We start from the raw sequence: 25,255 nt of genomic DNA on the forward strand, positions 1-25,255 counted from the left end.
AGGAGGGTCCTGATAAGGCGCGATGCGATTCGTCGGCTCGGTTTGCCGAGATTAGATCGCGCGGGCTAGTAGCTGCCCTAAAGAACGGTGGCATACATTTGCATTGAATAGAAATCGATAGCAGAGATAAATGACATGAGACTTAAGATAGAGGTTTCAGCGAAATGAAGTTGGAGTGGCGGGAAATTACAGTCCCACTTGATTGGAAGTTGGAAGTTGGAAATTGGAAGGCTTAGGTAAGATGAATTCATACTTGAAGATGTTCCATGGATTTGCATAACGCCTTTTAGCATACAAGAAAAATAAGGTCGCTTTTTGCCCTTCTTTGTCGATAAATAAATAAATAAGAATCCGATAAACCCAGATCTCCCATCTCATCCACCCATCCAGGGCGATTAAAAAAAAATCAGAAAAACAGATGTGTATATGTACAAGAATAGGAATGAGAGGGGTCAAGAGTAAAAGCACGGCGGGGAGATGAGAGCCGAGTATAAAGAGGTTCAAGGGCGATAAGAGGGTATAACGACAAGAGTGGCTCCCAGAAGTGAGAGGAGAGGAGAAAAAAAAAGTGGAGAGAAATTCCCGAGTTGTCCAGAAATCAGGCAAGATTTGTTTAGATTTCGCCAAACATTTCATCAAGCTCGTCAACCTCAACGTTCTCTGGGTTTTGTAATTCCCTCCAAGAATCAGAAGCGAACAAAGGCTCTGTCTCCATGGTAAAAGCCCGGGGACCGAGGCTGAGCTTCTCATGCGATTCAGTCAGGTCTGACATCTTCAAATCCACATCGGGGAAGCCACTGTTCAACATGTCAAGGGAGCGCTTGAGAGTTGAAACGGGCGCGGCATCAGGATCGGTGGGAAGACTGATCTGGGGAGCAGCTGGGAGATTACCAGTCCTTTCGTCACAATCAATAGCATCATCAACAGTACTCGTTCCAGACGAGACAGATGATGCGATCGAGGTGAGAGAAGGCGAAGGCGAGGTACCGAAAAGAGTGGCGGCAGCGGCCTCGTCCAAATCGTGTGACCCATTATCGGTAGCGTTCATGTGTGAGAAATAATCATTAAACTCCTCTTCACCATGGATAGAGGGCGACATCTGTCCACCATTTATAGGGGAATCGATGCTCATATCTTCCTCCATTGAACTAAGACCTTCGGATAGAACGGAGAGACTGCGCTCCGATTCATCCCGGCTAGCCTTTTCCTCCGAAGCACGCTCACGAACGGCACTGGCGGTCTGTGTAAATTCCTTCTCATCGCCCTCCAGGGGCGGGGAGGCCGCACGGTTTGAGTGCATCAGACGTGTATGGCTGGACGGGTCTGGGAACTGATCCGAGGCGGAACCCCGGCTGGCGGGATTCTCCAAGTCGACATCCTCTCCCTCTTCAAAGTCGGGGGATGATAGGTCCACTTCGGGACTGGGGCTGCGGTGTCGCGAAATTACATCTTCGTCATCTTGGTCCAGACTGGAGACGCTAGGAGTGTTCTTGCCGTCAATGCTAACAGTAAAGTCATCATTTTCGGGAATAGGCTGACGAGGAAAGGTCGTCAAATAGTAATACACTTTGCGTGGGTGGATTAAAATAAGTTCTTTTGCCATGGGACAGGGCGAGAGGGCGGTCCATGGTCGCTTCATATACGCTGCCAGGCGAGAGGAAAGAAGCGCGGCAGGATTCGCGGAACTTTGAGAAATCCTGTTAGCAAAGGAGCGGTTCCAAAGTGGGGAGAGCAGTACTTACTTGGCGACAGTCGCGTTCAGTGCCACCAGAACGGCAGCGAGCTCCTTAACAAGATGAGGGCGATTTCCGGTCTTTTCCAACTGATCAATTACCGCGACAACAATATCATCGTTGATGCCCTCGGTATCAATCTTGGGTGCAATCTCACCATCTAAAGGCGAGGGGGGAGGTGTATGTTCGAAAACACCGTGACGACCCGCGCGCACGATAGATCCCTTCTCGGATGGCTCCGGCGATAATGAGGTATGCGACCGCTTAACCTTTTTCGCCTGGTGATGATCTTCCACAACACCTTTTGAAATGGAGGAAGAACGACGTGACGAGTTTGGTAGGTGGATGCCTAGTGATGGGAGGGAGAGAGACTTGCGACGAGTATTGTACGGCATAGTGGTATGATTGGGGGGGAGGGGTTAAAGAACAAAGGAGGGAAAGTGAATCAAGTTCTTTATGAAAGGAATCAACAATCAAATAATAAATAATAATAACAGTTTCACTCGGAGGGAATACTCGCGAGGATGTGTAAAGGGGGAGGGGGGAAAGTAAAAGGGAAGATGCGACTGAGCTACGAAGGCGACTTACACCTGAGGAATCTCAATGGGAGTGGGTAAACTGTGGATTCCAAGGTAACTTTTTTTTTTCCTTCTTTTTTTCTTTTCCTTTTCTTTTTTGGTAATTTAGTAATGGCTGTAATGACCGAAACATGCCGTTTGGAATTGCTGTGGCGCTGATTGGCCTGGAAACTCATTTTTCGATTTTTCTTACGGCATGCTCTTGTTCTCAACCATGGTCGATTCAACACTTTCCGGCTACTCGAACCTCCTCTCCTTGAAATCTTATAAGGCATTCACGGAGTCAAAGTAGTTTTTTCAGATGCTACACCAATAAACCCGTCAGGAAATTGGAACTACATGCAACACAAGGAGAATTTATTAAAATTCCAGGCGGTGAGTGGATCTCCCAGGTTTACAGTATTTCATAACAACCCGCTCCATTCCCTCTTTAGGCCCTAGTGCATACCGATGGCTAAGAGGCAAAAAAAAACAACCAAAAAAACTGAATAGAGTGGGGAGGAGCCATGTGTACCATCTCCCAAAATGGAACCTATGGCCCACGGTGCTCCAGTTTAAAACTCCATCAGCTCCGGTATAAACCACACTCAACCATTCAGAAATAGTCGGCGGAGCTGTACTGTATGGGTCTCCCAATGGTCTGATTGGCTATGTAGAATGAGAGACAGCACTGGACCGAACGGCGCATCCCAGCTCTGTTCCTGTATCCCGATTATGCATTAGATCTGTCAATGGTTGCTAGGTGACCAGTCGTCTGGTCGCATCTTGACCGCTGCTCTGACAGTATGAATTAGATACGGGGTGTATGATCTAGTATCGAACTATAGAATCTGACCGCCTCGTAAATGAATACATTAAGGTTGTTTTGCTTCTCTATTCTTTTCTCCCGTAACTCCCGTGCACGCGAGCCAACCCGGGACCTCCGGGCGAAAAACACCGGTTCCCAAAAAAAGATCCCTAGCGTCGCCGTTGGAGTGGATCCCCAGCCGAATCGATACCGTATTTGTATTACCTTAAGGGATGCGCGCAGTAGCGCCTCGGGGGGAACAGGAGAGCCTCGCCACCCTAGCTTGAGAAGAAAAAAAAAGTGATACCCCGTACGCCTCTTTCTGCACGATCGCCCAACTCACAGACTTTCTTTGTTTGACTTTGGTTCTAAACTAAAATATTCTATATCACATCCAGTTAGTCTCTCTGCGATCATGAAGTAATTGATATCTTGGCGGGAAATACTTTCGCTTTTACCCCCTTAGTTCCATCAGCCGACGTAGATATGATGCCAACTCCATTTTAGCGCTCCACCTAGTGCCCCCTCAAGCTGGAATATACCTTCCCCTATGGCTGAGATGGAGTAGCCCCCATTATTATTGATTGTTATTGTCTCGGCATGCTGAAGTCACTGTTTGATTCTCAAGTAAAGATCGGCTAAATGTCGTATCCCGTACATCATCGTTCTCCTATGTCCATGGTCCAGCAAGGGCGGGTAGAAGCATTGTAGTACCTGCAAGTCTGGGATCATTCCAACAGATCTTTTCCTCTTCTAGAGTTAGTTATGCATGTGCGGAGTAGTAAATAAAATGATCCAATATACTGTAGTCGCCCCCTTTGTATACTCCTAGTGATGACATCGTTCACTCTCGGGAGGGGAAAGTTACTTCCTTACCCATGGATGCCATACCTAGGTATTCGCCCGAGCATCAGCCCATTCTTTGAGGTCGGCCGAAAGGAACTCGGTTTATCTGATCTGGACTGAACTGTACTTGCGTTTACCTGCACTTTGCCGCTCGAAGGCCTGCAGGTGGATACTAATTCTCCGCATCTCCCCAGGTCCGCTCAGCCTGCATCCAACATGCGATGCAATTGGGTTTGGCAATGCTGGAATATTACGCCATCTCCTGTTCCGACTCTTGGTTGATTTTGCGAATCGGGAAAGGTTTTACTTAGGTTAAACCTAAAATCTATCTACATGTCCATTTGTCGGTTCACTTCATCGATACGTCTTGATACGTCTCGATATGGCGTGGTCGGCCACATGCTTTGAATCTAAACTTTGTGATAAATATGATCTTCCAAGGTTCATATCATCATGATCCATCAAAACAAGTTTTAGTCTACGGAATATATGCCCCCATGTGGCAACCTGTCTATACTGATCCCATTTCGTATACGTCAGATGCAACTACGGGGTAGATCAACACAATGTCATCTGAAGTCCACGCGTGTAAATAAATAAAAAACCTTGCATTATGTCTCAACACGTCTATCTGCATAACCCTCTACTACCAGGCCCCTTGGGCAACACAATAAATCTAAAACATATAGATACACCCCTGCAGCCGATCTGCGACCTGCATATCACAACCGATCCAGATTGGAGGGCTATTTGCGCCGTGAGTCCGTCATTTAAATACAGGGTCGCGTTTGTCCAATATCCAGTAAGATAGCATTGCGACTCCTCCAATTTTAGGGTCTCTTCCCGCTTTCAAAGGAAAGGCTGCATGTAGCTGATCTTATCTACATATCCTGTCACACCTTTCCTCGGCCAATTGGTCTATATTATAGTTGCAGGTACGTACGCTACTGTGTATCTCAGTACATAATCGGTAGTCTTTCTCGGAAATATTAGTTGCAACATTTGAAGTCCCAATGGCGTGTTTCCATGTGCATGGCAGTGCGGGGATATTACGTTTACTTCAACTCTTCGGAGTTGAAATTTGCCCAGTGATGCTAGTACGGTATTCGAATCGAAATTTTCATATCTTGACTATTGTATACATGTTATATCAAATCTGGTTTCATGGCAGCCCCGCATTCATTATTCTGCGACAAGGGGTTGTAACTTGACAGGTCATGATTCTGGAATACTTATCCTAATTTGCAAGGTGGTCGTAGGTATGTAAGTGATTGATACATAAGCTGCTTATCTCGAAAGCGACATGCTGGCTGCATAAAATGCTAAAACTTTAAACTATGTCGCGCATCATTTGTGCTTTCTAGGATCCAGTATTATACATCGCTTCTAAATTTAAATATTATGTCGATACAGGATAGCCATGGGAGACCAAAGCCACAATAGAACCTTGGTCAAGACCTCAAGTGCTCTCAGAACTGGCTCTCGGACGCAACACATACCGCCACGTCGTTCCAAAATGCCACCGTTTCTCCTCCACAATCTCCAATCCACTCTCCTTTACAATCGCTCCAATATCGCGATTCCACCAGCAACCATGTCGATCCGCATGCGCAGGAGCAAGATTATCCAAAATACGATTCAGCCAGTCATAGTGCGACCGCCCATGTTCCAACAACAATATGCGACCATTCCGTGGCTCCGTAATCTCCCCCAAATGCCGTAGCGTACGCACAGGATCAGGCATCGAGCACAACCCCATCGTCTGTACAATAGAATCATAATAAGCCTTTTTATCCTCACCCTTTGGAGGACATTCAACGGTAACAGACCCGGCATCCTGTGCTCGGAACGTCACAGGGGTGCTTTTGGTCTTATACTCAGGGTGTAGTGCCTCGAACTTCTCTTCCGCAATGGACACCATCTGCGGACTCAGGTCCACAAGTGTAAGCGAACGACATCCTAGGATGGCGGCACGGCCTTGTTCGTCCACGCCTCTCCGTTCTCCAATATCGTAGTACTCGAGGTTCCGGCCTGTGCCGCAGCTTACCTCGAGTACATCTCCACGAGCGAGGCTGATCAGATCTGCGCGCTTGGCGCCCATGCGCATAGCTTTCTCAGAGAGCTCAACCTCTGCGTCGAAGGTTGGTGCTGTGGTATTGTACCGGTCTGACACGTCAGTGGGGATATTCAGTGCCTGGGACTTGGAGACTTCACGGCGATAAGACGCGTATAAGAAGCCACAGTAGGTACTGATTCCTAGGATTGAGATTCCAAGGAAAGTCATTAGGCGTGGTGACATTGTCGGGCCCTTGTAGTCCAGGTTTTGTTGTCCTGGTTTGGACCTTCGTGAGACCGAAGGCCTTTGGCTGGACGGGATGTTAGAATGGGATGAGGCATATAATTATTTCGTAATACAATCCCACTTACCTAGGTCTCTGACGGGGTGCTTGTGCTTTGCTTTGTATACCTCTGCGGGCTATACTTGTGGAGGGCCATCTGCATGTGGGTTTGAAGACGGCCCTTCCTATCTGGGTCGCATTCATCACGGCGGTGTCAAAGGCCACCCGGGTTTTTAGGTATATAATCAGACACTTGACTGGAGGCTTAATCCAATCTCCATAACCGATTCACTCGGTCTATAGCCAACTCTCGGGGCTATTTTGCAAGTAGAGCGTCCAATGCACCAGGAAGAAAAATCAGGAGCGCGTAGGATGTAGCCAGATCAGGTGTCGCAGGTTGGGTAAGAAAGTCAACTGTAGTTGTACATCACAAGCCTCAGCCAAGAACTAGACACAGATACTCAACTACTTATTATTGGTGAAAGTGAAGTAGTGAGGCTCCGCGGTCTTTAGTTTTTCGGGCAAGTTGGAGAATAGTTGGCAGCCGGACCGACGATAAGTTCGAGTCCGTTATCGGGAGCGCAGCACCGATAAGACATAATCACATATTCCAGGAATATACTTACATTTCAAATGCACTTGAAAAATCCTGGTCCAAACATTTGAATGAATGCTTCATCCCCACGATAAACAAATCGCAAAGCTATAGAATATTCAACTTTGTAGACCCGTGGGGCCTGATACAAAGGTATTCTATATATATATGCGCCTTGTGTAGACCGCATAAAAATCAATTTTAAAGGATAATTCGGAACCAAATACTCAAGCGAAGGAGTTGCGTGAGCATCCAGACTGGATAGGTACCTGTGAGAAGAGTAAAAAGATACATATGATAGGAAAGCATACCTGGGCAAGTATACTATTGGAAGATCGTTCCTACTTGCAACTTCCACAAGTGCAAGGGTATCAGGTAGCCCAAAAAAGAGAACAACATGGGCTCGCAACTATGAAAAAATTCAATGACAATGGCAAGGGCTCATTGTAGTACGACCTAGGGAGGGGACTGGAGGAACTTCATATAGGCTTATAACCACCACTGTCTAACCTATGGTTATCAGGAAGTGCTGGTTGGCTCCACTTTACTCCACAAAACCACCTGGACACATGTGCATGCCGACCCTGATAGGAATCCGTTATCGGGACATGCAAGCCCACATGTGCAGGTATCTCCAACCCTTCTCCAACTCGTAACCCCACCTGGTACCTTAAATGACCACAAAGGCTCAACCCTTGGAAGCACCCAGAAGACTATACCATTGAATGCTACTATGGCACTGCCGTCGAATATTTTGATTGTGGGAGGTGGTGTCTTTGGCTGTAAGTTCTAGCAACACTACCCCAATTTCTTTGACTCCAGTCGAACACAACTCCTTTTTACCCCTCTTCCCCAGGAGCCTTCCCTCAATGGCAGAACTATGAGCCCAACTAACCCTTCCTCCAGTATCCACGGCCCTTTCACTTAGCAAACGTCATCCAGACTCGCAAATAACCCTAATTGAAAGCGCTCCCACCATTCCCAACCCGCACGGCTCTTCTGTTGATACTAGCCGGATTGTTCGAGCTGACTACGCAAACAGCGCCTACTCCAAGCTCGCTGCTTCTGCTATCCAGAAATGGCGCAGTACATCTTGGGGTGCTGACGGTCGGTATACGCAGACTGGCCTGTTACTAGTGTACCCTGCCAACAGCGCAAGCGCAAAGAAATACGCGGAGAAGAGCTACGCAAATGTGCGGGCGATCGAGGGCGACAACGTCGTTTACTTGCCAACGAAGAAAGACGTCCTAGGTGTTGTACCGCCGTACGGTGAGACACTGGATGTTGCGGGGGGCTATGTGAACTGGGGCTCTGGATGGAGCGATGCGGGAGCGAGTGTAAACTTCATCAAGAGGGAACTGGACAAGGAGAAAAAAGTGGTTTTTAAACACGGCGATGTGAAGCGAGTCCTCTTTGATTCTGCGTCCGGGTCGAAGAAACGCGCTACCGGGGTCGAGTTGGTCGATAGAGAAACGATCAACGCTGACCTGGTCATTCTTGCGACGGGCGCCTGGACTCCTCGACTGGTGGATCTGCGTGCTAAGGCCGTCGCGACAGGTCAGGCGATTGCGTATATCAAGATCAGTGATGACGAGCAGCGAGAGCTTGAGAATTTGCCGACTATCCTTAATTTTGCGACTGGCATTTTCATTATCCCGCCGCGGAATAACCTCCTCAAGATTGCGCGGCATGCGTATGGGTACCGGAACCCGACGACGGTGCCGGTGCCTGGGTCGCAGTCTGGAGAGACGATGCAGGTTAGTCTGCCTGAGACGGGGGTGCCGGTGCCGTTAGAAGGAGAGGAGGCGTTCCGTGTTGCGCTGAGACAGCTTCTGCCACGGTTCGCAGATCGGCCGTTTGCCGGCACGAGAATTTGTTGGTATACTGACACGTAAGTCTCTTTTGCTTTTTACCTTGAGCATTATTGTACAAAAGACCGGTTGCTAATGCTATTTCTGCAGCCCGGATGGTGATTTTATTGTTTCGTATCACCCTGAGTACGAGGGCCTTTTCCTGGCTACCGGCGGCAGTGGACATGCTTACAAGTTCTTCCCTGTTCTTGGAGACAAGGTTGTTGATGCATTGGAGGGTACGCTGGAGCCTGAATTGCGAGCGCTATGGGAATGGACCGAGGTGATACCGCCGACATCTGCCTCCGAGGATCTGTTTGATGGTGATGGTAGTCGGTCTGGCGAACGAAACTTGATCCTGAAAGACGAGTTGGCAAAAACCAAAAAAGCTGGCAGGAGCAGTGTTCTATAAGTGATAGGCGCAGCCGTTGGCATCTAGTTGTGTATATTATAACAGGACCCTAGGACAGGACTCTTAACCATACATTTTCATGCTACGAGATTATATTGAGGTGAAGTTGTTTTTTAAAAAATTTCCATTTTGGATAAAAGAAGGATAACGGCATACACCGATCCATCAGTCTCGCAGCTGGCAGACTCGCGACGGAATCTAAGCTCACCATAAAAATTTTTTGGGCCCATGACAAGTTGCCTTGCCGACGGGGATGACCAAGTAACGTAACATGATTAAGAGGCAGCCATTCGACCAGCGCACAGAACCGCCTCACTGCGGGGTGCAGCAATCTCTAAGTGTAAACGGTCGAAGAAAAGAAAAATCAAAAATCAAGATGGGACTGGGGAACAATCCAAACCGCTAAAACGCCCAACAATGCTTGCGTAGAGAATCGTGAAAAGAAGGGAAACCGAGAAACGGTATGATGGACTAAAAGACCATATACCGACCGATCAACCCATAAGCGGGAAAAAAGATAAAACGAAGATGTTAATACAATGTTGAAGGCAAGAGGGCTTTGATCTTCCTGATGGGAGCAGTCTGATTAGACCTTGCGGAAGTCTAGTCCAATGTTAGTTGTTGCCACAAGCCATGAGCCGAAGTGGAACCTACCAGAAAGCACAGGATAGATCATCTCGAAAGCCTGATAAATCTCCTCGCGCACTTTGGCACCAGTCAAGACGATCTTGCCACTGACGAAAATCAAGAGCACAATCTTGGGCTTCATCATGCGGTAAATCAGACCGGGGAAAAGTTCAGGTTCGTAGGACGAGAAATTGTGGTGACGAGAAGCCAGACCCTCCAGGCGGATGGGGAACTTGATGTCACAAGAACCGACGATGTTCTGGATCTTGAAGTCGGTGAACTTGGCGTTGAAACCGAGCTTCTGGATGATACGCGCATACTTGCGCGAGGCCAGCTTGGAGTCATCCTCGGACTTGGCACCGGTAACGACCATCTTGCCAGAGGCGAAGATCAGCGCAGTGGTTTTGGGCTCACGGATACGCATGATAACGGCGGCAAAACGCTATGTGTTCACAAAGTTCAAAGTTCAGCCACACTGTACCCCGATAAAGGAAAGCCCAAATCTCAGGGGTGTGGAATATACCTTAGGATTGTACTCGGCGTTGCGAGCGTGCAACGCGATGGTCTTGAGGTCCAGGCGACAGTCAAGGTTGACGGTAGCAACGATGTTTCTTTAAAGAGAGACAGGATTGGTTCAGCCATTTTGACTCTGGGAATGTGGTTTTAAGACAAGCCAGAAGAGTCAATACTCACTGCAAAGTTGGCACAATGCCACTGCTTCCGGTAGTAGCCCCCGGGGTAGCGACCGGAGTAGCCGGGGTAGCGGGCATCACCCCGTTGCCGTTCATGGCATTTCCGCCAGCTTGGCCGTTCATCATACCGTTGGCACCTTGGATTTCCTTCTCGGAAGAGGGAGGGGTCAAGTCAGCGGCGCCACCGGGGAAGGAGAGCGACGACGGCGAGGTGAAGGCACGGGCCTGTTGCGCGTTCGACGGGTGAGTCGTAAGCGAGTCCATGATGGGCAGTGGATCAATAATCAAAGGTCAGAGACCAGAGAGATATGTGTCAGGGAAGTGGATCACTGCAGGGAGGTAAACAGGTGAGGTTAGTTGACCGAAGAAAGTCAAGGTGAAATAAAGACCAAAATGGTTGGCGGTCAGAGGTGGCATTAAAACACTCACCAGAAGAGAAGGACAAGTCAATGTATCCCCCCTGAGATGCAGGACGTGGTAACACGAATGCGAAATTCAGATTTCCCGAAAGATATCAGACACAGAATCCAGAAAAGCACACTGAAGTGTTTTCAAGAAGGATCGCCACAGGAAAGAGGGTAAAAATTATGATCAATGAGGTCAGACAGCAACAACTTTTGCGATAGGGGGCTTTTTTGGTCTCCCTGTCTGTTCTTTTTTTTTTCAATTAGAATTTTCTCTGGGTTTCTATCTGCGAACGCGACCTGAATGAGAGTGGCAGAAGCGAACAACTGGGACAGGCTTCAGTGGAGCACCGGCTGGAGATTGATATTATCCTCGGCCAAAAGGATAAAATAATCGAAATGAACCTTCTTTCCCACAAGGGACTGGTGATGTGAATCTTTTTTTAAATTTCTTTATCTTATTTCAAGATAAGAAAAATAAAATAAAGAGCAAATTAGTACACTCCGTAGATGGCGGTAAGTGGCCACAAAAGGAAAGAGTGGGGGGGAGGAAGTTTTATCCAAGAACGGGAATTTCAAAGCGAAATTCTAGCGAAATTCCAGGTGGGAGATGCTTCCTACTTATAGTGCTGAGTCACTCATCAGGGGAGGCTAAGCCGCCACCAGACGGCCAACAACTCTCCCTTCACCCATGGTTTATTAATCCAATCATATCCACAACGAGCTATCATTGGTCCACGCCTTACCCCCCCCACTTGCATATTGAATGTAATTGGATGAAAGGGATAGTCCTCGGCGCCATGGTTACAGCCAGTAGTCGCCCAGTCCGTTGCGCTCCTGCAGCTGATACCCAATCATAACCATCCCTTCTCGGTCACCGCTTTGGAAAAGTTATTACCGCCGACCTGGTTCTTTCCCTTTTTTCTCCCCACAAACAGGCTCCTGTCGGTTTGTGCTTTCGAAGCGCCGGCCCCCCAAATGACCATTCATCATATTAAAATTCACTGAAAGACTGCAGCCTGAATAAAAAGTGACTAACTATTCCCAGACTTGTTTTAGGGCGTGTTGTTGGCATTTTCGGAAAAGAAAAAAAAAGAAAAGAGGCCAGCGTGGCCATTTAGACTGGTCGCGTCAGAGATATGATCCACCGCTTTCGCCAAGCCTTGGATCAATCTCATGGCATGCGATCATCACTGTTTGTACGGCAGTATGGTATCGGTATGCTAAATATCATGCTTAGCAGTGCCAGAGTCACATTCCACCATTTTCCTATGAATTCCCTGGCCATAACGTGGAATACCACGGGATAACGTGGAATAGTACGGGATATGCCAAAAATGCTCAAATATGATATATCCACATATGAGCTGTCAACTTCAATGATTAGCTTATTTTGAAAACCGTCTTACAGGTATGGGTATGTTTTATGTCCGATTGCACGAATGACTCAAAATCGGCTTGCATGTGGTCTGTCGGGAATTCTACCGGTCGCATTTTGATGAATATAAGACCTCTTCACAAACAACTACTCTGAGACCATGCTGCATAAAATCCAACCGACATGATCCTGTTCGGCAGGATCGCGAACTCATGGGTCGGTGCACCCGAGTGGCGATTTTTGAATCTCACCGCCTTTGATTGGCTACCGGGTTCAGTCTGCATTTGGCACTTTGGTAAGGACTTGGGAGCATACAGTACTAGGGGCTTCCCGCGACGCATTTCACGCGGCGCCTACCTAGATAGAGACTAATATCATTGTGTCTCCTACTTAGTATCCCACCCAGTCTCTTTCTCAGTCTTCTACTCAGTCTCCTACGTAGAGTACGAATTCAAGGTTTAGGGGGTATATATAATGTGGAGCAATTCCCAATATATTAACACTAGTCAAAATATTATCATTTTCAAAATCCACACTCATTTACCCATTATCAGAATTGTCTTTACGCTTTTTTTGCCTTATGTAGTACATGAACACTAAAAAACAGGGACCATTATACATATTATTACTAGGTAGGTACCTACACACATCTTGTAGGTAGTACTTGCAAATTACAAACATATATATACACATGCAGTAATAGATTTTACGTATTAGCACCCTTCAGGTCCCATGTTTTCTTGCGAACGTTTTGATTACTCTAGATGTATGTTTACATGTATAATCGCACTATAGACTAGTGCGTGGCCTGAAAAATCGATTTTCTGTTTGATGTTTCCATCTTTCTAGATTTGGAAACTCTTACGAAGCTGAAAGGAACATTTCTAGAAAACCCACTCTGTGTACTATAAGCGGTCGACACCTCTGCAGGGCAGAATTGTGAGAACAAGTCGGAAAGCCATTCACCTAGTTCACTTGTGGATCCAGATTTAAGCGCCTGCCGTCCATCACGATTCACCGCCATCTGAGGTCCTGATTTGGCCGCGTCCCACGGTCTTCCCTATCACGCTGGTACTGTCTTTGACTTTTTTCCTTCCCCCCAAACCCGTGGATATTCATTTCGACAGTTCTGTCCCTGAACCAGCCATGACGGAGGTTTCATCGACCCGACTGTATCTCGGGAACCTTCCCCGCAACGGTATGGCATCCACACCCTTTTTCTCTTAGCCTCAAACCACGGTCGGCCCTGCTGTGATTCCAGTATTGTCCATGGTTTTAGCTTGGTGTCCCGCTGAGCCACCCGCGGCCCACTCTCTTCAAAAATTCCAGACATCGGCATGGAAGCAGCATGGAAGCAGCCCAGGAATTCGACACATGATTTTGATTCTGTGCACAGCTGACACGAATTTAACGACTTGTAGTCACCAAGCAGGATATTGAGGAACACTTCAGTACTCATGGATCTGGTAAGATCACAGAGATCAAGTTGATGAATGGATTCGGCTTCATCGAGTATGAGGATGCGATGGACGCTCGTGATGTTGTACCTGGTAAGTTTCATAGGTCGAGTATTGATGGAGCTTGCTAACTCATTCTCTCTCTAGCCTTCCGTACGTCATGACTGATTTCCTGCGACCACCTATACCCTTTTATTAATATTGCGACAGATGGCAGCGACTTCAAGGGTGAACGATTGACTGTGCAGTTTGCTCGTGGCCCCCGGCGCAAGGAGAACTTCCCCGGTCCAGTGGACCGCCCCGCCGCTCCTCGTCCACGCCGTACCATGTTCCGGATGCAGATCTCTGGTCTCCCAGAAACCAGTTGGCAGGTTAGCAGCCCAAGCCCAAGCTCATTCTTCCCTGGACACCTCCCCCAGACTCTATACCTTGGCCATATCTTTCTTTGAACTTGCCATGCTCTCCAGCCTGCCCCATGCTCTCCAGCCTGCAGTCCTCGATTAGGTCGTGGGTCTCGATTCCTGGAACCCAAGGACCCTTTGCACTATCGGTCCTGGTGTTACGGACAAGGCTACTTTGGCCTTCTCGTACAGGGAACATCGTTCGCACCTGGCGAGACCTTGAACAGGCACAATGCGAGTTGTTGCCGAGGATTTGGAAGACCTGGATACCATGGCCACCTTCAACCCATCCCCTTATGCCCGGACGTAGAACCTAACCCTCACTCTTCCACCTGGACCCATTGGCCATATCTGTCACTTTTTTCCTGGAACCTGGACTCACCATTACCTTTTCTAGGATCTGAAAGACTTCGCTCGTCAGTCAGGACTAGACGTGGTCTACTCGGAAACAGGCCGTGAACAAGGAAAAGGGTAGGTAACCATCATCTCAAGCCGGACCCGGGCTTTCCTATTCAACTTGAATTGACAATGGAAACAAGGTTTGTTGAATTCGAGACTGCCAACGACCTGAAGACCGCCGTGGAAAAACTGGATCAGCGAGAGTTCAAAGGCGCTTCTGTGTCCTGCATTGCGGATGTAAGGAACCAAATCCATTCTGCCCTCGGACCCGTAGGAAGGACCCCCATCTTATAATCACCCACAGATCCAAACCAACTTTGATGACCGTCCCTTCCGGGACCCCTATCGGTCTCGCTCCCCGCGTCGGCCGTACCCTCCCATGGAAGAATATGATAGAAGATTCCCAGCACCCCGAGGATACAGCCCCCGGGACCACTACCGGGAACGTTCGCCTATTCCCATGCGACGGGATTATTATGACCGAGAGGGCTATGGACGTCGTACTCCCCCTCCGCCGCGGCCTCGGATGGAGGACTACCCCCCTCCCCGTCGTCCCTACGATGATCCCTATGATGCCCGGCCTCCGCCCCCTCCTCCACGCCATTACGAGGACCCATATCTTGCGGCGCGTCCCTATGCCCGTCCCCGTTCTCCTCCCCGAAGTGACTACGTTGGTTATGACCGCCCTCGCTACTGGTAGATGACGACCCTCCCTTGGTGGTTTTCCCTGATTTATCCTTTCGGATGTTTCCTGCAGATGCTTTGCTTTCTCTCTCCTCTCGAATACCCGCTACGTATTGCATTGTGCTTTATGGTACCATGAATCTTTTCCATCTGCCGAGATTTTAGCGTGTTTTCCTGGCCAGATTTACTCTTTGAAATGGACAATACGTTTTAATTTTCATGAGTTAGTACCCTAATTTGTGCATATAGCCTAGAAGTATATCCTGGCCCTGATCTATGATAACCGTGGAAGTTAATAACCTAGCATTATTCGCTACCCAGGTTTCGTGGTATCTTAGACTTTGGTACAACCTTAGCTAAGTAGACCGTTGTGATCTGCGGCAAGCCCCGCCAAAAAACTTCCCAAGCTCCCCCACCTCCCACCATCTCTCCACCTGAGATTATTCACAGGCTCGAATGGAAGCAAACCTTGAAGCCCTCAATCCAGACATCTAACAAGGAATCTACGCACAGAAGTATAAAAATGGCCCAACCAAGCTCCACAGTCCACATTCCTCAACCCCCACCCGTCCTGGACAACGTCCTACTCAAGGACATTCAGCTCCCCCTCCCTGCAGCCCCAGAGGCCTGGCACCGTCCTGGCAAAGCCCAACCCTGTACCGCAAGCCTGAAACTTTCCTATTCCTCCGCCATTGCCTCCGCCGACACAGACAGCGTCTCCCTCTCCATCGATTACGGAAAGCTCTTCCGCCGCCTCGAATCCGATGTCCGCAACATGGACGCTGCCTCTTCCCCGGAGCAGCCCCATATAGTAAGCTTGGACGGAACGCAGCGCGAAGATATGAAAATCAGTGATGTGGGCCAGGATCCGCGCGTGACGGCGGGGATTGTCGCGAATGCGGGGCTAGGAATGCTAGATGAGACGGCAGCGGGAGTGCGGCGGATGGCGCATGTGCAGCCGAGCCCGCGGAATGGATTCTCGGGAGCCGGCAATCTGAGTGCGACGCCAGCCACTTATCCGATCGAGGCGGAGTATGGAAAGTGTGAAGTCTGGTTGCATTTCCCGAAGGCGTTGTTGCGGGCCGAGGAGGGATTGCGGTATCGCAGTGTGACAGCTTGGGGATACAAGCAGAGCGATTTGCAGCAGAGGTGCCAGGTTGTAGTGGAGGAAGAGTTCCGCATTGAGGGGATTCGCTGCCATTGTATCTTGGGCGTGAATGCGCACGAGCGTGTTGAGAAACAGGCGGTGATTGTTTCGCTTCTGGTTACTGGGCCTGGACAATTGGCCTGGGGCTCAACTGTTGTGGAGACTTATCAGGCTATGACGAGGGCTGTGGCTGAGGTATGTACAAGCTGTTATGCATTGTGTGGATTTACGCTGATATATCGATGTCTATAGCAAGTCGATAATACTACATTCCAGACTGTGGAGGCGTTGGCCACTTTGGTGGCTCACATTGCGACAGTAGAATTTGGGAATGAGCGGGTGACTGTTAGAGTTGAGAAGCCCAGTGCATTGGCATTTGTCCAGAGATCGGGAGTTGAGATCACCCGATCCAAGGCATTCTTCCAGAACCACGAGGTTAATCGCTCATCATCGGTAGCCGCCTCTTGATACTGTACTAGTATGTTATGCATGATATTTGAAGCAGTCCGCTGCAGGGAGCTGCACCCACAGACCCTTGTGAAACAACCTTCACCTACCATAGAGTGATAGAAACTCCTGATTGGGTTTTGTAATAAAACAAACCACTCAAATGATATAGATTATAATAAATGGAAGACGTGTTATTTCAAGAGAAATTAAATGAGCCTATAGTAGCACATGTAATCGACTTACACGTGAATGCCGAATCTGGTATAGCGTCGGCCCCCGGATTTCCGCCTCAAAGCGAGATGAATTTCTTCAGCTGGACTTATACCTCATCTCATTCACTTCCACTTCGTGGGAACCTCGGATTACTCGCTCTCAAGCTCTTAAAATTACCAACCTGCCACTTCTCTATGTGCCTATCTGCGCTACCCTCGCCTTCCTTCATCCCTCTGACCAGCTACCTGGTCAACCTCGACCTGATCTCCCTGGATTCTCCCTCGCAGAGAGCGCCTCCCGACCTCCTCGACGTGTTCACAGATCCTGCACCGACTACATCCGCCTTGGCCTTCGACCCCGCCGCAGGTGAGGTGATTTGGCTAGGGGTCCCAGGTCCGTCCTGAGGAAGGGCGGACGGTAAACCCACTCGAGACATTCCAGTTGAGGTCCCACCCAAGTCGGAAGACATTGTGCTGCTTGTTTCTTAAGCTGAGGTACGTGTTGTCTTTTTCCCTTTTTCCAGTCTTTCCTTGCTTTTCGCGATACGATTAGTGGGGCAGAAAATCCCAAAGAAGAAAGCTCGAACTTACCCCTCCAAAATTTGAAAGCATGAAATTGGAAAAAGCCGACCGAGATGTTGATACGTTCTGTAGTTGCGATTTGGGTATCTTGAGTACCTGGTTACCATATTTCACCATTTACACAATCAATTACTTGCTGGATAGCGACTATTGTCGATTCTATCCGAACAACTGCTGGGAATTTCCTCGGCGTCGATAACGCTTTAAAACCTCGATCGACGCGGATCGCACTTAGAAACCATGGATCCCACTGTATCCCACGATGATATTTTCGTCGGAGATGTGTTCACCCCGCAAGCCGACAGCACGCAGCCCTCCGTGGACATTCCGACCAATCATCACGGCCCGGATGACCACATGGGAGACCGGCAGTCGCCGCGCAAAGATATGGCCAATTACAAGGCGAATGAAGAGGGTGCCATGAAACCACCGGCTCTGAACCCAGATTTGCTGACTGGCAAGGCGCGCCGAAAGAAGAAAAAGAAGCAGGCGAGTCAAGCCGATCCGGCTCGATCGACCGTACGTGGATTCACACCATTAGCCTCTGCCGATGAGGACTCGGATTTCTCTACGAAGAGCTCGCGCGCAGCAAATTCGCGAACCGCTACTCCTGGTAGAAGAACCAGCCCCCGTGGACTTCCAGGTGGCCACGGAGTCAGCGCATTAAAGCTACAACTCGATTCACTGAACCTTTCCAGCAAATCGACCACGGGAACTAGCGGGCTTTGCTCCGAGACTCCCAGCAACGCGAGTGTGTATTCCGACAGTGATCAAACCGAGATCTTAACCAGCTATGAAGTGCCTCTGGACCAGGATTTCGTGAGCACGGACGCGGCAGACGAAGAACCGGACAGTACAGACCAAGGGACAGCAGCGAACAGTATGGATATGCGAAGCCAGATGTGTCGCAAGATGACCGCGCAAGACTTCGAGCCTATGCTCTGCCTCGGCAAGGGGTCGTTTGGAACTGTGTTGCTGGTGCGGCATGTTGTCACAGGCAAGCTCTACGCTCAGAAGCAATTCCGAAAGGCCTCGATCACCGTACACAAAAAGCTAGTGGAACAGACCAAGACGGAGCGCACGATCCTGGAGAGTGTCAACCGACACCCGTTTGTGGTCAAACTGTTCTATGCTTTCCAAGATCATGAGAAGCTTTACCTGATTCTGGAGTATGCTCAGGGTGGCGAGCTGTTCACTCATCTTGCCATGGAACGCATGTTTGATGAAGATGCCACTGCCTTTTATATGGCTGAGATGGTGCTTGCCTTGGAACATCTCCATCAGAACGTTGGCGTCCTCTACCGCGATCTGAAGCCCGAGAATTGTCTTCTGGACCGCGAGGGTCACCTGCTTCTCACCGATTTCGGACTGAGCAAGATTGCGCTTAACGATGATGAGCGTTGCAATTCTTCCCTAGGTACAATTGAGTACATGGCACCGGAAGTCGTGCAAGGCAAGCCGTACGGTAAAGCTTGCGACTGGTGGTCTCTCGGAGCTCTAGGCTTCGATCTCCTCACCGGCTCCCCGCCCTTCCGCGCAGGCAACCATGCCAAGCTGCAAGAGAAGATTATTAAACAGAAGCTTGTCCTTCCCTATTTCCTTGGACCCGATGCCAAAGACCTTCTCACCCGTCTGATGCGCAAGGACCCAGCCAAACGTCTGGGTTACCACATGCCCAAAGATCTGTTAACCATTAAAAAACACCGCTTTTTCCGCAAGATCGACTGGGCTGCACTCGAACGACGCGAAGTTGACCCTCCAATTAGGCCCGTCGTCACCGATCCGGCTCTTGCTGAGAACTTTTCTCAGGATTTCATCAATCTCCCTCTTAGTCCTACGGTTGCCAATTGTTTTGATGAGTTCTCTTCCTCTCCTTGTGTTCCTGGCCATTCTCGCGCACTGTCCATCGGACTTGGTGCGAAGCCCTCTGGTGATAATGAAATGTTCGGTGGATTCAGCTTCGTTGCTTCAAAGAGTCTACTGGATCATGGATTAGGCATCGAGGGATGCTAGTTGGTATCAGGGTTCCCAACCTTGCTCACTTGTTAATTTTTCCCGGGAGTTTCGGCTGATATCCAAAGTTCTTTATTCATTCATATGCATATCGTCAGGGTTATTTTTATTTCTATTGTTTCACTACACTGCTCTCATGAATAGATCTCGAGTGATACCTCCTCCAGTGTATCCTATTATCGATGATCGCCTTTCCATAGCCATTCAATTACGCATTTGAAACTAGCAGTACTCTAAATGTAGGTTGTGAACATTCCACATATGTACACAAATCTAGGATAAATTTAGATGTTGCCTCAAGTTAAACCTTGGAATATTCTTGTACGAGATGAATGAATTGATAGTAATCTTTATCATTGTAAACGTTCGTAGATATTCATTGATGTACAGTTCGTCCATATTTCCTCCCCCATTGAAGCAACCTGCAACATTTAGATGAGCTAAAAAGAACCTCTCCCTATGGTAGAAAGACAAAGGCAAAAGGCAATGAAATTATAAGGGACCCCTCAAGTCAACTCCCCAAATGTATGCATCCCAGTTCAGAGCAAGTCAACGCAAAAGAAAAAGGAAAGGAAACGAATCTAGATCTCGCCCTCTTCACTTCCTCCTCCATCGTCGGATGCATACTTTCGTGGCGATACCGCAGTGTTCGGCTGGTTGGTGTCTTTGTCATCTGAGATTTCGCCTTCTTCCGTGCTGGCTCCATCCTTAGAATGAGAGCCTGGATTCGGATTTGTATCCAAAGCTGCATGCGAGCGGGAAGTCTCGCCCGAATTAGACGAGTCTCTGAATCTGGGTTTCGCAGGCAATGACGCCATTGCTCGCAACGGAATTCGAGGACGGGATGTAGAAGGCGGAGGTAGGCCCTGTGGGGTTCCCGAGTTGGGTGCGGGCGATACTGTGCATTGGCGTTTGGGCGAACGCTCGCCGTTTAATGTGGATTGGGGTTGAGGAGGAGGGATGGGGCTTGGGTAGTGGTTATCTGCAGAAAAAGACTCTGGTTCACGGGAGCGTTTGCGACCATTCAAGGCGGGAGAATCTGCTGCTGGTGTGGAGAGAGATGAATTGAGGTCTGAGGCGGAGAGGGGGTTGCTGTGGAAGAGGCGAGTCGGGTCGTTGGGGTCGGCGTCGCTGATAGTGAAGTCCGGATAATTCTTGCTCAAATTTTGCTGCACACGCTCATAGATTTTGACAATGAGTTTGCAAGCGGTGATGAGATCCTCGACGCGGACATCGATCTGTTCCCACCACGGCCGACCTTGAGAATCATCTGGAAACGAAACCTTGCAATGGCGCGCAGCAGCGTAAAGGGCCGCGGCGGCGATAACGCGTGGTTGGAACTGCAGCGAGAGAACGGTGTATGTGGAATCATTGAGAAAAGCATAAGCAGCGTGTCGGAGGGGTCGATTGTCGGGGACACCGAGGAAGAGAGTGTAATCCCACAGGACGCGGTAGGGCGACTCGAGCTGCAGGTCAAAGCAAAGGAACTCGAGCATGACGCTCTCGTTCTGCAGAATCAGGTCCCGCCATTTCCAGTAATCCTTTGACTGCTCGTCAACAATCAAATCAGACTTCTTCATGGCAACGCGGCAGCATGCCACGACAAAGTCCTTCATCCGGCGCATGGTCTCATCCACCTTGAATGCGACGAAGAGCGCCACCGCCGCAATGACCTTTGGATGCATTAGGTCCCCGCCCTGTTCGGGATATTGTCCACGTAAGGAGTAGCGCATCAGGAATCTGTGCATGAAGACGGTGGCAGTCATTGAGGTCTGTGGTGGCATCTTCAGCATCATGCTGACTTGCCAAATGAATTCGACGGCTCGGTGCCGAATGTAGTCCTCCTGCTCACGGTCGATTTTGTCGAGGCGCGACGGAGTGCGCTCCAAGTCCTCCTCCGAAAATAGCCATTTTTGCTCAGCTGCTGCTACCACAGGGTTGGGCAGACCGGGAATGCGGTGCTTGGACGGCGTAGGAGACGCTGTAGACTCCATTGGGTAGGCGAATGCGATAGTTCCAGGAATGACGAGGGCCGAGAATAAAGCAAAGAAGAACGGGAAGAGGTGTCGAGAGAGGATATAAAGTGGTCTCTTCTCACGAGAAAGATGGCAAGGAAAGCGCGCCGGCGCGCTTGAGTGAGTTTGTAGATTGCGATCCGAGGCGTAGATGTCGTCTAGTCCAATCAAGCATAGCGCAGCTTTTTATCACATTCCGGGAGGGGTTAGCGAATTAGTTGGACATCATATACGGTAGATAATAGTGTGTACCTTCCGGAGCAGAATGAGCGTTCATGGAAAGCGTCGGAGCGGAACAACATTACTACGAACCGATTTGAAGTGAATACGTTCAACGCCGCAACCTATACATTATGAACTGTATTTCTTTCACTTCTAGTATCTTAGCCTTTTTACTTCTGAAGAATTGATATCCATATGTATGCGATATTAAATACCAGAATTGCTAGGGGTACTCTCTTACTTGGTCACCTACTCGGTCTCCTACCTCTAGGGAACCAAAGTGGAAGTAGATAGTAACAGGTAGATTGGTAACTGTACCAAGAAGGAAAATCTCAAAATAAATTTGGTATCTCAGGTCCCGTAACCTAGCGCCCACGCTGATAGTGCTATACAATATTTTTCAAAATAAATGAACATTAGAAAAAAGGAGACCAAAGGCTGTTACTCCTCTTCGCTAACCTCGCTCTCGTCATCACTAGCCACATTGTATCGTCCAGAAGCATGCTGGCTATACTGTTGACTGCGAGCCTCTTCTTCTCGAGCACTTTCCTCAAAAGCAGCTTCCATCTCTGCTGCGAGTAAATCATCCTCATCCTCCAAATCCCCAATGGGGGCAGCCGGGGCTGGCGGTGGATGTTGAGTATTGCGTGCCGGTGATGGAAGCCGAAGGCTGTCAATATCATCCTCACCATCTTCGTCTTCATCTCTGTCATCGGGGGTGTTGTTGGAAGAGAAAAAGGCTGGGTTGACCAATGTTCGGGATGGACGCGGTGATCCCATGTCAATGATCAAATCGCCGTCAACAATGATGTTTGAGCCAGCAGATTGGACAGTGCGTTGAGATGTGTCTGATACTGCGGAACGGGCATCTTCGTTGTCCTGTGAGTCAGGCTGTGTATAGGTGGCCTCAATGACAGGTTCGGGGGCCGCTTTCAGTGGATTTGGTCTAGCTTGTGGTTTTGGCGCTGGGCGCTTCGTCTCTCGGAGTGGGTTTGCCTGCTTCTTGGGCCGGGGTATGGGTTTTGTGGCAGGTTTTACCACCGGAATAATGGGAGTATTTGTCTTGCTGGTGTAGATGGGCTCCGGGGTGTTGTAGCCCGAGGCCGGTTTGAGCTCCTCCGCACCTGGCTTGGGGAGGAAATGCCGGAAGTCATATGGGTTGCTGTCATCGGCAATACCTTCATCCTCACTGATACCCCCAGAATTGCGATCGTCTCCTGATATGGGGTCATCCTCCTGCGCTATCTGAAGCTGTTCATATTGCTCAATGACCTGTTTCTCCGTCTTTCCTGGTGCCGATCGGAGGTTGAAGTTGAACTTGGTGGTGACGGGTTCCAAAACAAAGGCTTTGCGTTCGGGATCGAAGACGAGGACCAGGCTGGGTTCGTTGACAGGGTCCTCGCTGCCTTTGTATGCATATGTCAACGTGTGATCGGCATTCGGGGCCTTATCGGTGACGGAAAGGTCGTAGAGGACGGGCGATCGACCGGAGGGAGTAACAATCGAACGTTGCTGTGGTGTTGCATGCTTGGTCTTGTAATTATAATTCACATTGATCAATTTGCTTCTGTCTGCATCGGCCAGCCGTTCACCGAGGATAATGGGGTATTCGGCCTGCTTGGTCGGGTCAACCAGCGTGGGGGCGGCCATGGCTCCGCCACTGGGGAAAGAACCGGGACGAGGTTGCGCGACAAAAACCAGTAAAGTATTGGAAGTTTGAGGGGGGTTCCTTTAGAGAAGAAGAGGAGATAATATTATACAAGGGAGGAGTATATGAAAGGAAGAAAGGTGACACAGGATCAAGCACGGCGAAAGGCGGAGAACTCGCCCCAATAGTTCTATTAGTAAATAAGGCTTGGCGTTACAATACAAGGGTCGAAACTGTATACTATGAAGAAACAATGGTAAATGTAATAAAAGAATTCATTGCATTCAATGCACTGGAACTCGACTGGTCAATTGTTCCAATCGTCCTGCCAATGCTCGGTGTTTGCGCATCACTTCCTCCCACTCAGACTCCATCTCTTCTTCCCCGCTTAGCTCTGTTAGAATCATGCTAAAATCACCCCCTAAGCGACCTAAACTAGCCGCGCAGTACAATAATTGTGTCAGAAGACTCTCACGTGAGCTGCGATCCCGGACATTGGGAAGGTATGTTCTCATAGTATCGGTCAAGAGCTGCACTAGGTGCATAGGAAATGTCGCCAGAGCCGACGGGCGATTTTGCAATGGATCCGACGATTTGTGATTGGAACCAGATCCTCGTCGGCCTGATGCAGCAGTGTCAGACTCCGATTGCTCTGCAGCGAATATATTCTTGTATAACGAGACAATGGCAAAGCTCTGTTCGCGGAAGATCTCAATGTATCTTTTCAGGTAGCGATCGGTCTGCTGACCACCTGACCACGAGCCAGCCGTTATTTTACCACTTGTCCTCCGTTGGGTTTCTTGGTCGGCAAGTTCTTTCAGCGGGTCCAGTGCCTCCAGAGTTGCGACCAAGTGAGCCAGCCGACAGATCAGGAAGATGGCGCCCAGCGCTCCTTCTCCTGTCCCTGTGACACCTTCACTCTGTAAAGTCTCCAAGTCTGGCGCTACTCGCCGCAGCCAGCCTACGGTTCGCATGCCTGCTGCGAGTCGTAGGTTCTGGGCTCGAAGCCCCGCAATGAGATTGGTGGTCATTTCTTTCATCGCATCTTCGGCCTGAGATGCTACATCTTGTATTAAGGGTGATTCGGGGTATAACGTTTGTAGTCGCTTGATGTGTGCATGCAGGTCAAGTGCGGAAGAGTACGTGGTGGATGCTACGCCCGCTCCTGAATTGGCCGATGCCGCAGACACGGCAGTAGAGAGGAGTGAGGGCAATTCAAGAATATCAGACAATCGTTCCACATTGCGCATCAATTGCATTGCTTTTTTGCGCCGTTCTAGAGCAGCATTGTCGGTGATCTTGCTGTACTTTGTGGAGAAGTCCACGGCCGCTTCATCCAGCTTCGGGAGCGCATCACGGAGTTGTTGTGCCTCACGTGTCAACTTAGGGATAGAGGATCGGAGGGTAGATAGATTATCTGCGGACGTAATAAAAGTCCGGTGAGAGCGGTTGGACAATGCTTGAAGGGAGAGAAGCGTGGAGTGGGAGGATTGGGCGAGAGATTGAGGTTCGGTGGTCTGGAGGTTTTGCAAGGACAGGGTGGACAGTCGATTAAGATATTGAGAGGTTGTAGCATCACTAGATTGTGGTATATCAAGATGTGGAGCCAATAGCTCCAGTAATGAGTCCGCCATGTTGGAGAGTTTGATGTTGAAGCTGAAGCTGAAGCCATACAGCCGAACGGAACGGAGAGTTCGAGGTGGTCCGTGCACTCGGAGGAAACAACGTATTGGTGACGAGAATCTGGTTTGGTATCATTTTCTTCCCAAGAAAGCTACTTGTAA

At 49.2% G+C, this 25,255-nt stretch overlaps 11 protein-coding genes across 11 annotated transcripts; 5 read left to right on the forward strand and 6 right to left on the reverse strand.

Moving 5' to 3' along the window:
* Window positions 1-613: 613 nt before the first annotated feature.
* On the reverse strand, window positions 614-2,128 carry N7520_007948 (uncharacterized protein; the record flags this gene model as incomplete). Its single annotated transcript, XM_057141882.1, has 2 exons — window positions 614-1,697; window positions 1,743-2,128. 2 exons carry the CDS (start codon window positions 2,126-2,128, stop codon window positions 614-616), a joined length of 1,470 nt encoding a protein of 489 aa, XP_056995888.1.
* A 3,275-nt stretch (window positions 2,129-5,403) lies between these two features.
* Window positions 5,404-6,243, reverse strand: N7520_007949 (class I SAM-dependent methyltransferase; the record flags this gene model as incomplete). The annotated part of the gene is made up of 1 exon (XM_057141883.1): window positions 5,404-6,243. The coding sequence occupies one exon, from the start codon at window positions 6,241-6,243 to the stop codon at window positions 5,404-5,406; it is 840 nt and encodes a 279-aa protein (XP_056995889.1).
* A 1,368-nt stretch (window positions 6,244-7,611) lies between these two features.
* On the forward strand, window positions 7,612-9,140 carry N7520_007950 (NAD(P)/FAD-dependent oxidoreductase; the record flags this gene model as incomplete). Its single annotated transcript, XM_057141884.1, has 3 exons — window positions 7,612-7,660; window positions 7,785-8,769; window positions 8,840-9,140. The coding sequence occupies 3 exons, from the start codon at window positions 7,612-7,614 to the stop codon at window positions 9,138-9,140; spliced, it is 1,335 nt and encodes a 444-aa protein (XP_056995890.1).
* Window positions 9,141-9,726: 586 nt separating this feature from the next.
* Window positions 9,727-10,723, reverse strand: N7520_007951 (TBP family protein; the record flags this gene model as incomplete). Its single annotated transcript, XM_057141885.1, has 4 exons — window positions 9,727-9,743; window positions 9,795-10,209; window positions 10,291-10,378; window positions 10,461-10,723. 4 exons carry the CDS (start codon window positions 10,721-10,723, stop codon window positions 9,727-9,729), a joined length of 783 nt encoding a protein of 260 aa, XP_056995891.1.
* A 2,664-nt stretch (window positions 10,724-13,387) lies between these two features.
* N7520_007952 (uncharacterized protein) lies at window positions 13,388-15,198 on the forward strand (the record flags this gene model as incomplete). Its single annotated transcript, XM_057141886.1, has 7 exons — window positions 13,388-13,439; window positions 13,663-13,791; window positions 13,846-13,851; window positions 13,909-14,069; window positions 14,497-14,570; window positions 14,639-14,735; window positions 14,803-15,198. The coding sequence occupies 7 exons, from the start codon at window positions 13,388-13,390 to the stop codon at window positions 15,196-15,198; spliced, it is 915 nt and encodes a 304-aa protein (XP_056995892.1).
* A 507-nt stretch (window positions 15,199-15,705) lies between these two features.
* Window positions 15,706-16,797, forward strand: N7520_007953 (dihydroneopterin aldolase; the record flags this gene model as incomplete). The annotated part of the gene is made up of 2 exons (XM_057141887.1): window positions 15,706-16,524; window positions 16,582-16,797. The coding sequence occupies 2 exons, from the start codon at window positions 15,706-15,708 to the stop codon at window positions 16,795-16,797; spliced, it is 1,035 nt and encodes a 344-aa protein (XP_056995893.1).
* Window positions 16,798-17,186: 389 nt separating this feature from the next.
* On the forward strand, window positions 17,187-17,396 carry N7520_007954 (uncharacterized protein; the record flags this gene model as incomplete). Its single annotated transcript, XM_057141888.1, has 1 exon — window positions 17,187-17,396. The coding sequence occupies one exon, from the start codon at window positions 17,187-17,189 to the stop codon at window positions 17,394-17,396; it is 210 nt and encodes a 69-aa protein (XP_056995894.1).
* A 417-nt stretch (window positions 17,397-17,813) lies between these two features.
* On the forward strand, window positions 17,814-19,586 carry N7520_007955 (AGC family serine/threonine-protein kinase; the record flags this gene model as incomplete). The annotated part of the gene is made up of 1 exon (XM_057141889.1): window positions 17,814-19,586. The coding sequence occupies one exon, from the start codon at window positions 17,814-17,816 to the stop codon at window positions 19,584-19,586; it is 1,773 nt and encodes a 590-aa protein (XP_056995895.1).
* A 581-nt stretch (window positions 19,587-20,167) lies between these two features.
* Window positions 20,168-21,580, reverse strand: N7520_007956 (uncharacterized protein; the record flags this gene model as incomplete). Its single annotated transcript, XM_057141890.1, has 1 exon — window positions 20,168-21,580. One exon carries the CDS (start codon window positions 21,578-21,580, stop codon window positions 20,168-20,170), a length of 1,413 nt encoding a protein of 470 aa, XP_056995896.1.
* A 684-nt stretch (window positions 21,581-22,264) lies between these two features.
* N7520_007957 (ELL-associated factor) lies at window positions 22,265-23,473 on the reverse strand (the record flags this gene model as incomplete). The annotated part of the gene is made up of 1 exon (XM_057141891.1): window positions 22,265-23,473. One exon carries the CDS (start codon window positions 23,471-23,473, stop codon window positions 22,265-22,267), a length of 1,209 nt encoding a protein of 402 aa, XP_056995897.1.
* A 282-nt stretch (window positions 23,474-23,755) lies between these two features.
* On the reverse strand, window positions 23,756-25,105 carry N7520_007958 (Dor1-like family protein; the record flags this gene model as incomplete). Its single annotated transcript, XM_057141892.1, has 1 exon — window positions 23,756-25,105. One exon carries the CDS (start codon window positions 25,103-25,105, stop codon window positions 23,756-23,758), a length of 1,350 nt encoding a protein of 449 aa, XP_056995898.1.
* Window positions 25,106-25,255: the final 150 nt, after the last annotated feature.

This window comes from Penicillium odoratum (genome assembly GCF_028828045.1).
Source record: "Penicillium odoratum strain IBT 22623 chromosome Unknown utg000005l_segment0_segment0, whole genome shotgun sequence".
Classification (NCBI taxonomy): domain Eukaryota; kingdom Fungi; phylum Ascomycota; class Eurotiomycetes; order Eurotiales; family Aspergillaceae; genus Penicillium; species Penicillium odoratum.